The 10,591-nt window shown below is 43.4% G+C and overlaps 2 protein-coding genes across 2 annotated transcripts in view; both read right to left on the bottom strand.

The window, feature by feature from the left end:
- Positions 1-3,452: 3,452 nt before the first annotated feature.
- LOC131845952 (basic proline-rich protein-like) lies at positions 3,453-5,187 on the bottom strand. Its single transcript, XM_059195121.1, has 2 exons — positions 5,173-5,187; positions 3,453-4,430 (listed from the first exon to the last, which is right to left on the bottom strand). The coding sequence occupies exons 1-2, from the start codon at positions 5,185-5,187 to the stop codon at positions 3,453-3,455; spliced, it is 993 nt and encodes a 330-aa protein (XP_059051104.1).
- Positions 5,188-7,082: 1,895 nt separating this feature from the next.
- LOC131845951 (kinesin-like protein KIF21B) overlaps positions 7,083-10,591 on the bottom strand; it is a 68,118-nt gene continuing 64,609 nt past the window's right edge. Inside the window, 6 exon segments of the mRNA XM_059195120.1 lie at positions 7,083-7,448; positions 7,902-8,056; positions 8,247-8,392; positions 8,586-8,723; positions 9,160-9,388; positions 9,883-10,012. Coding sequence (XP_059051103.1) covers positions 7,083-7,448; positions 7,902-8,056; positions 8,247-8,392; positions 8,586-8,723; positions 9,160-9,388; positions 9,883-10,012 — 1,164 coding nt within the window.

Genomic DNA, 10,591 nt, shown 5'->3' with positions numbered 1-10,591 from the left:
TGAGTGCAACATTGTTTGAAATATTTGTAAACAAAATATAAAAAAATGCACACGTTATTTGATGAATATATGACTTGTAAAGGCGGACAGAGCACCGTCGAAATCTGAGAAAATAAAACCAAGCATGTTTGCGAAACTAAAAACACAGAAGAAATAAAAAAAAAAAAATTCTCTATTAACATAATTTCAGCTGTACGAGAATCTTGCAATCGATTTTCGTAGATCAATTGTCATACAAACTTACACGAAAATGAAAATGTCGCTGTACCGAAGTCCTAAAATCTTGCATTTGTATAAAAATTCTACGGTTGGCATTCTTGTTACCAAGAATTTTTCATTCTGGCAATGTGGATAAAAGTAAGAGTTAGGTTGGCAATGATTGACATCAAACATGTTTACAAATGTTTATTATTTTCAGATTTCGACGGCGCCGTCACACAGCTTACGATTTCTTTAATTCGCTGCACACAATAGAGAGCTAAGTTTCACCAACGTAACCGGAAATTATTAAATTAAACTAAACATTTGTAATACATTGATAGAGTGGACCGGCGGAATTATTTAACGGAATACTTACAAACAATTCTCTTTTGTTCAAAAACATATATTTTTGTATATTATTATAGATATATAAGAGTATAGCAATAACAGACAATGTTATTGCTTTCTAGATTTTCCTTCAGAGCCGTACTTAATTCCGGTTACGTTAAAGTCAAGCAGGTACAGAACATAAAATTAAATCAATATATAATTAATCATCAATATACACTCATAATACTAAAACTCACTCGTGACATTACATGACTAGGTACTAGGCCTTCCTTACAAGTGGTGATCACAAAAATAAAAACAATGTGCGTTTAGATGCTTAATTGTTTTTATTTTAATGTTCGCTTAGTATAACATTTTTATATAATTTTGTATGGTTAATAAAGCTCCTAGCATTACTCATAGCCTTGAAAGCGTCAGTGAATAATTAAAACTAGAAATACTACTAAATATAAAGTGAAATAAACCGACAACTTATCGAGATCAGAAGATAGAACAGTTACGTAAAGTATCCTAAATAAATTAAATTCATAGTTTGTGTTTCCATTAGATATCATACTTTAAACAACAATTGTAAACTATAAAACAAAAAATTGTAATAATACTGACAGTAAATGATAATAAAAATATTTAAAATAAATGAAATATATTTAATTATTAATCAATCGTGTAAAATAGACTACATTTAAAGCCTATTTTTAATACTAGATTCTATTATTTGGACATTAGTATGATTTAAAAATTGTTAATATATTTAATCCTTGAGTACTAATTCTGATGCAACTAAGAAATGTGATTACATAATTACGACGTCATAGCATCTACCCGTAGTTCAGGAATGTATAAAAATATATAGTTAATTCACTTAATCACAGTTTGTCTTCATAATTGATGAAAAAGTTCTATACTAATTGGTTAATTTTGATTTTAAAATGTTTAATTAACAGGTTTGGTCATAATTTGTTAATAAATAATTTTAAAATTGTCTTTGTAAAAATATTTTAAATCAATGCCATAACACCATTTTTAGTGCCTATTGACACAAAACTAATGGACAGACAATAGGTCAGAGCGTATTAATAATTAATTTCTAAGCGAATGTTAATGATAATAGTAATTGTGTACGCTTTTACATTTTACACAATCATCAAATTCATACATCAAGACATCATACACTCTAATCTTTTATTTAGTTCTAGATGGCCTAACAAATCAGATGCTACCAAAATGTTGCCACGATTACGTTCTTTTATTTAGCTACCGAATTAAAATTCTAATGATTTAATTTTAAAAAGTCTTTCGAGTATTTGTGCATGCAGTTTGGCAATGAGGCGGTTGCTTTAACTAATTGTATAATCTTTAGTCGTATCTATATTAAAGCCGCCAACGCACGTACTGTCTTTATCTAGCTATATCCTACTCTGTCTACATCTACATATACTTTATGATTATTTTTATATAAACTTATTATCTGTATGAAGGCCATTGTTACAAATCTAGCAGTATACTTGAAAATTATTACTTTAATGAGAGAAATGGGACCTCTAGGCCCCACTATTATCTAATATGATAGGATACAATCCTACAATTTATTACTAAATTTCATACTCTAATTAGACTTCATTTTGTATTATAAAATTAACATTTAAATACCTAATAAAGATAATTGTGAATAATTGCATGTTTATTTATATCAGTTCTCTTGTCAAAATAATAAAAAAATGAAAAATTTACCACATTTCAATTAGCACCTACATAGCACGCTTAATAATAAATTTTTGGGAAATCAATACTTTATTCTTTAACGTTAATGTTGATTTCCCAAAGAAAATTCACGATTTTCAATATTAAGCGTGCGATACAAACTACACATTACAATGTCTTTTTATAAATATCCTTCATATTCCAATTATTTTAGAGGTTATTGAGCAATATTATTTGTTGCAATTTTGTTCCTACATACATTTTATGTATGTATTCGAGTACACAGTGCGTTAACTAATTAGGAGCCATTCATAAATTATGACAATTTTTCTGGTTTGTAACGTTATTATTATATTTTTTTTAAATATTCTGAAGTTTTTCTTTAATTTTACAAATCTGTGTTTTAAAACTTCGATACTATTTTAAACTGCGAAATCACGATTTATGACGCCTCCCATACTTTGTCACTAAATGTCATATTTTGGTGACCCATAATATTTATGGATGGCCCCGTACATTAATCAATGGTTTAATATACTGTAATCTATTATACATATAATAAGGGTTTGCGTAGATGACATACTCGTTAACTGTTGTGTTTGATTAAATTTTGACGAAATAAGGCTCTGCAGACACTATAATTTTTGTTATCTAGATAATAAACTATTGCGTCTTTTAAAATAGTTACGTAAATAGTACTGACATGTCTATTCAACACATGCGCAACAACATTCGATATATAGCTTTATCTATCACAGTCTACAATCGTAGCTATTACATTACTAAAATAGTTATGTTGATAATCCTCGAGTACTAAGTATGCTTGTGATGTTTTTGTAATGCACAGGACACAAGATCTCGACTGCTACAATTGAATATGTTGTTCACCGTCTATATAAGCAGCCGATTCTACATATCTAAGTTTAGAGCAGTGGTTCTTAATCGAACTATAACGGCTGCAGTTCCTTAATCCTTTTTAAAATCGGATAACAATGTGAATTTACGTTAGAAAAATCAATATCATTATTATAATATAGCTTTTTATACCCCTTACATATAGGTACAGGTAGGTACCTCCAAACAGGCCACGACACAAATTTTGTCAACAAATGGTCGTTTTAAAATTAGTTCGTTACCTTATACATATTGAGGCTCGTTCTAATTGTGTTCTCGATTGTTTAAGAGAATTGAAATAATAATCAACTACGAAAACAGAAATGATAAATACATGTATCGTTTCCACGGCGAGTGACGACGAGGCGTCGATAAGCGCAAATGACCCGTCGATAGATGCGGAGGAGCCGACGATCGATGTCCAGGAGTCGACAATCGCTATGGAGGAGTCGACGATCGCTGCGGAGGAGCTGTGGGTCGATGTTGAGGAGTCGTCGGTGGACGTGGACGAGCGAGTGGGCTGAGGTCACCTCCAGGCGCGGCACGGGGGGCGGGCGCGGGGCGCGGCGGGCGACGGTCACCTCCAGGCGCGGCGCGGGGGGCGGGCGCGGGGCGCGGCGGGCGACGGTCACCTCCAGGCGCGGCGCGGGGGGCGGGCGCGGGGCGCGGCGGGCGACGGTCACCTCCAGGCGCGGCGCGGGGGCGGGCGCGGGGCGCGGCGGGCGACGGTCACCTCCAGGCGCGGCGCGGGGGGCGGGCGCGGGGCGCGGCGGGCGACGGTCACCTCCAGGCGCGGCGCGGGGGGCGGGCGCGGGGCGCGGCGGGCGACGGTCACCTCCAGGCGCGGCGCGGGGGGCGGGCGCGGGGCGCGGCGGGCGACGGTCACCTCCAGGCGCGGCGCGGGGGGCGGGCGCGGGGCGCGGCGGGCGACGGTCACCTCCAGGCGCGGCGCGGGGGGCGGGCGCGGGGCGCGGCGGGCGACGGTCACCTCCAGGCGCGGCGCGGGGGGCGGGCGCGGGGCGCGGCGGGCGACGGTCACCTCCAGGCGCGGCGCGGGGGGGGGGCGCGGGGCGCGGCGGGCGACGGTCACCTCCAGGCGCGGCGCGGGGGGGCGGGCGCGGGGCGCGGCGGGCGACGGTCACCTCCAGGCGCGGCGCGGGGGGCGGGCGCGGGGCGCGGCGGGCGACGGTCACCTCCAGGCGCGGCGCGGGGGGCGGGCGCGGGGCGCGGCGGGCGACGGTCACCGCGGCTTCACCACGCGGTAACACCGCACGCGGCCGTCGCTGTACACATCAAAGTATTGCTTTACACTGCAATTGCTACAAAACATGTTTTTGTAATGTACATTAATAAACACAGACATACACTAAGACAGTGTGTTGAACCCTTGCACTATTAAATACGTATGTAGAGATTTTATTAAATGAATACAAATTTATATGCAAAAATATGACAAATAAGCAAGAATTAATAATATATTTTCATAAATTATGAGTAACAATTCAAGACGATACAAATAATACAAACAATGAAAAAGTGATGGTTAGTTATTAAATACTTTTAACAAAAGAGTTAGTCACAAAAATACTACGAGCAACGACGAAGGCCGGTACGGAACAGTACCTATAGTATGATAATTATTTACATTAGTGAAAACTATAACAAAAGTCCAGTTAGTAAGTTAGATAGACTTACATGCTAATATACAGGGTTGGGCAGTAATAAATGCCATACCAAGCCAAAAACCAGTTAATCGTGAATCCGAACCAAATTTCCCAAGAAAAAATTGGACTAAAAATAAAACATATTTCATACCACATAGAATCATAATCATGTGATCGAGTAGATGATAAAAATAATAAAAAAATATTCATCTTAGCATAATATAGAGTGAAAATATAGAAAAACTTAAAAACTAATATCGTTCTATGAGCTAAATGAACTCAGCTGATGTCAGCTAAAAATTTGTTGATTCAGCTGATTTTATTTTATTCGATTTTCCGCAAGATTTCTTTGCAAAAGTACATAGTTCAATGACATTAATAATTGTAGATTACGACTATAGACTCAAGAAAGTTTGAGTGGTTAGATCCTTCACTCACTCTTCCCGTCTAGTTCAATATAACTGCAATATGTGTTAGTGGCTTCAACAAAATAAACTTCTATTAATTAATTAGTGCTTTCATTTGTCTCGGAAGTATAACAATATCACTGGCTTTCGGGTTGGTATAGGCAACCTTTATAACCCTATATATTAGACAATTTTGCTACTACAAGAACAAGTCAGCTAAGCAACGTCACTTAGTATGTGCAGGCGACGGCGAGGATACGGCGAACACAGATACGGACGGGAACCGGCTCATGTTATGGATTTTTTACAGTAGCGATTGTGTCGCAGTGTGTGTAGCGAGAGTTTCATGACATCGTGCGTTCTGCCACACACGGTGCGTTTATATGAAAACACCCTTATGATATAGCGTGGTAGAAGCTAAGCTTTGATAGGTATATCTGACATCTAAACATTAATATACATTCGAAAAAGGCTAGTCTGAACTCGTAATGAGTCTCAACGAACAAAAAAATATGTATTAAGTAATTTATTGTGTTTAGTATCTACAAGCACAGCTTAGTATGAAACTAGATGGCGCTGTGTGAGTATTTACAAATATTAGTTTCTTAAGGTGTACTAAATCTGAAAAGTACTAAATTCTAAATCCTATTTAAATTATTGAGACGACGAAATTTTATGAAATGTATAGTGAAAAAGCGCCTTTGCCCACGATTTGTATTGTAACAAATCTACATAATATGCGTATGCGCGGTATGCGGTGATACATAAAATGAGTGTAAGCCGATATGACGGCTTATAGTTACAAGTAGATGATATCATACTGCTCCGAATCCAAATAATTGGATAAACGTAAAGCAATGTAACTAGGACTTGTGTATGAAGGCTCTAACATAAAGTAAGCTTCTGTAATGTGAGTAGCTGAGTAATATCGATGTTAAACAATGAAGTCTTCCATATGGGGGTGTAGCGTGGGAGCGGTGAGGGGTGCGGGTGGCGGGCGGCGGAGAGTGGGCGTGATATGCACCTGCAGGTGGACGTTCCTCGCACCTCTCGTTCACTCCCAGAGGTCCTTAGTTCCGAGCTCATTGCTCGGTGAGTAGCCGCCAAGCACGCACCTCGCCGCCGCTGTAACACTCTCTTTATAAATAGATTCTATCACAGAAATAGTTGTAACTATCCTAGGTGTTAAGAATACTTAAATATGAAACTACAAATACATTACATTTTAACCACTGCTTTTTTTACCATTGTTTCTCGACTGTCTCGTAGCGTGACCTGCTCGTGGGAGGTATCCACTAGGCGGCTGTGTAGAGAACGTCGCGGCGCTGATCGAGGAACGTGTTCAGGGGCGCAGGTACATAGCGATACTCACTTAGACCGTTGTCGGAGTGCGTGCGAAGGGCGTGCGGCGCGGTGGTGCACGGGAGGCGTGGGGGCGGTACTTACTTGCCGGCGGTATAGAGCGCGGCGCGCTTCGGGTACATACGCGGTGAGTGGTGCGCTGCGGACCACAGCCACAACATGCTGTAAGTGGAGGGCTCGGAAGCCGTACACGCATACCAGCGGTGTAGTCTTGGTCTAAGTACGTGCGGTTATTCGGGCACCGGCGCTGAGGATGAGGCGAATCATAACTGCAGCGTATTATACGTGTTAGGCGGTACTCACAGCGCTGCGCGGCCGACCACAGCCGCAGTGTATCACGTGTGATGGGCGGTACTCACTTGCCGGCGGTGTAGAGCGCGGCGCGGCGCGGGTCGGGGTGCGCGCGCAGGGCGTGCGGCGCGTCGGGGAGGGAGGCGGGGGGCGCGGCGGGGCGCAGCGCGGCCGACCACAGCCGCAGTGTATCACGTGTGATGGGCGGTACTCACTTGCCGGCGGTGTAGAGCGCGGCGCGGCGCGGGTCGGGGTGCGCGCGCAGGGCGTGCGGCGCGTCGGGGAGGGAGGCGGGGGGCGCGGCGGGGCGCAGCGCGGCCGACCACAGCCGCAGTGTATCACGTGTGATGGGCGGTACTCACTTGCCGGCGGTGTAGAGCGCGGCGCGGCGCGGGTCGGGGTGCGCGCGCAGGGCGTGCGGCGCGTCGGGGAGGGAGGCGGGGGGCGCGGCGGGGCGCAGCGCGGCCGACCACAGCCGCAGCGTGCCGTCGCGGCCGCAGCTCGCCAGCGGCGCCTCCGCCCCCTCGCCCACCACGCACACGCCCGTCACCCATCCCTTGTGAGCGTTCATCATCGTCTGCACAAGTAACGTTACTATTTTAAAAGCAATAAAGCCTATTTTTGAGGTGAACATTTCTTTAGATGTGCTTAGCGCTATAATTTGCTACTGAAGGAGACTAAACTAAATCTTTCGGATAAACTCGGTTCGAGTTGACTAACACGGTTCTCAACCAGAGTTTCAACTAAAAGCGATTATATACAACACCGATACCGACACCGAGTGTTAATGAGTGAGTGATAGAGAAGCGAACTTCTTAACGCCGGGTCTATTGTGTAGTAGAGACGGAAACTCTCGAGCAATTTCCGGGACTCGTAACCCAGGTAGAGGTTTAAGGGACCTTATAATGTTATTTGGGACGTTTCTGGTAATCAAATATTGATTTAAAATCTAACACACATTTAACGTACACGTGGTGTTAAATTTCTTCCTACAACAACTAAATTAGACGTGCACATGCGCGGTACGTACGTGCGTGAGCGAGCCGTCGGCGAGGCTCCAGCGCTTGATGCTGGTGTCGCGCGAGGCGCTGTAGAGCGCGGCGCCGGCGAGCGCGAGCGCCTGCACGCCGTCGTAGTGCGGGGGCTGCAGCAGCCGCCGCCCGCCCGCGCCCGCCTCCCACCCGCCTGCGGGACCACCAAACACATGTATCTATACGATCCACTACGATATTTGAGTACGCTAATTATTTGTCACTATAGATACGATACGATAGTATATGCGGTGACTTAAACACTTGATATTCATAATCTCATAACCACAGTTCAATATAAATAAAATAATACAAGTCCAAGTTCAAATATTTAGTTAATATACCAGTATCCTGTGGTTGCATCTCGAGCGTCCTCACGTAATGGTCCTTCGAGCCGGTGGCGACCAGGTCTCCCGTGGAGGCCGGGGCCAGCGCCAGGCACATTACGGCGGCCGCGTGACCAGACCACACCTTGCACATGCACTCCAACCTGTTCAAGGAATTATGTACATAACTGCATATTTTATTTTATTTACTTATTTCGACTCCAGCTGAATGGCAGGTTACTCCTGGTCTCCAGCCATTCCATAAGTGTTTCCGAGGATTTGGAGTGCCAGCTGTACTCGTCGCATTCGTCAAAAAGTTAGCTTTAATGTAGGCATGTGCAAATGTAGTATACTCACATGCGAAGGTCCCACAGTCGCAGCTTGTCCCCGGCAGCGGTATAAAGACGGTGCGGGCCAGCGAGAGCCAGCGCGGTGACTGCCACCTCGCCGCCCACGCCGCGGGTCGCCGGGCAGGCGCCCGTCGCTCCCGATGACCTGATGCGGTAAATATTTGATTTTATTCATCTGCTTATGGCAAATAGGCTCAATACCAACTAAATTACCTAGTAATTAATAGCTAACTTGCTGAAAAGGAATCTCCAGGATCGTAAAACTACTTAGGTATTAAAAAAATTCCAATCAATTCTGTCGTTAAGCAGCTTGCTTAGTAACCGAAATACGGGTAAGTAGGAATTACATCTCAGTCGACAGGAATGACAGATCATAAGAGACCAACTAGCGTCGCATAATAACGTGACGCTCTTGGTGGTGTACCTACATGGATGTAAATGACGTTAGGTTTTTTATAAAAGTCGAGTTATAAAAAAATAAAAAATAATATCGGAATGAAGAAGTCATGGCACCCCTACACGTGTATAAATTAATAAAATTCGTTTGTTACTAAGACTATTGAAAGTATTTGAATATGTACCAGAGCGTTGTGAGCGGCGCCCGGGTGCGGGTGTCGAAGAGTCTGACGGCGGCACCGGCTGCGGCCAGCAGCACGCGGCCGTCGCCCGCGTCCCCCGCGCCCCCCGCGCCGCCCGCGTCGCCTCCGCCCCCCGCACCGTCGGCCGCCGCCAGCGCGGACACGGCGCCCCCGCACCACCCGCGCCACGCCTCCGTGCCCGCCACCAGGTCCCAGCCGCGCACCGTGCGGTCTGTACACACAACAGGTTTAAACAATATGTAATAACCCTTACGAATATCATATTAGATACATTTATGGTACACGTATTATGTAGGGAACCGGCTTTCACGCAGGATAGAATGAGAAAGACTGCGCGCCGCCAGTTCGCGGGAATGCGCGCGAACCTTTTTTAAATAATTAATTATTATTGAAGTATGGAGGACTGTTGACTATTGAGTAATTGTTAATTTAGAAATCTTAAAAGTGTTTTGTAAAATGAAATCTATAGTATGAAAATAAAATTTTAAAGGAATAGTAAATGAAATGACTTCAATCGTATGCGCTATTGAAAATTTGAATTTAAATTTGAGAAATTTCTGGCTTTCCCGCTCTAAATCGCACGCACGCATCTTTTGCGGTTTTTCTCGTTCTCTTTGTCTACATTTACATGTTCATTCCTTTTCATGGGAAAGAGCTTGCATGTAAAGATAACTAATGTGCAATATAGGCAGAGTGTGTACGCACCGACGCCGCCGCTGTAGAGGAGGTGCGTGGTGGCCGCGAGTGAGAGCGCGGCGCCCGCGTGTCCCTCCGCCACGTGCGTGCACTGCAGCCACGCCCCGCCGCCGCCGCCGGGGGACGCGCCCGAAACACGCTGCAGAACGTACATTCATAACATCATAACAACACACAAACATATCATCCATCCATCCTTTACCCCTAGATGCCGTTGGTAGGCATACAAAATGTACATATATAGTATGTTTACAGTAAATGTGGGGCTTTACAAGGACAAGCAAATATTTAGGTTGTCGGTGCACTTTCGAAAATTAACATACGTGTGTATTAACTATTATTTATTACTTATTGTAATATAAACACTCAGGAGTTTTTAAATAATATTGTCATGATAAATACCTTGTTTATATAATGTGTACTATTGTAATACCTACAGTAAACTAAGCCACTAAATAATTATAAATTTCTTAGTCAAGTATTTACTTAGTGAATAATATTTATAGTCATTAACTCTTTCCACCACGTTGTACAATTTTCATATTTTGTTTCTTTAGATATTGATACATATGCATATATGTGAGAGGTGTTTTATTATAATAGTGACGACAAAATTATTAGATACTCTGTTTTTATCACACAAAAACCTAAATATTTATTTAAAAGTCAAAGCAATATACAAGTAGCTCGTTCTTTTCGTAGTGTGTCTGGTTTCCGA

Source organism: Achroia grisella, unplaced genomic scaffold (genome assembly GCF_030625045.1).
Source record: "Achroia grisella isolate CSIRO2021 unplaced genomic scaffold, CSIRO_AGI_Agris_v1 utg487, whole genome shotgun sequence".
Classification (NCBI taxonomy): domain Eukaryota; kingdom Metazoa; phylum Arthropoda; class Insecta; order Lepidoptera; family Pyralidae; genus Achroia; species Achroia grisella.
This window is presented reverse-complemented; position numbering and strand designations above follow the sequence as displayed.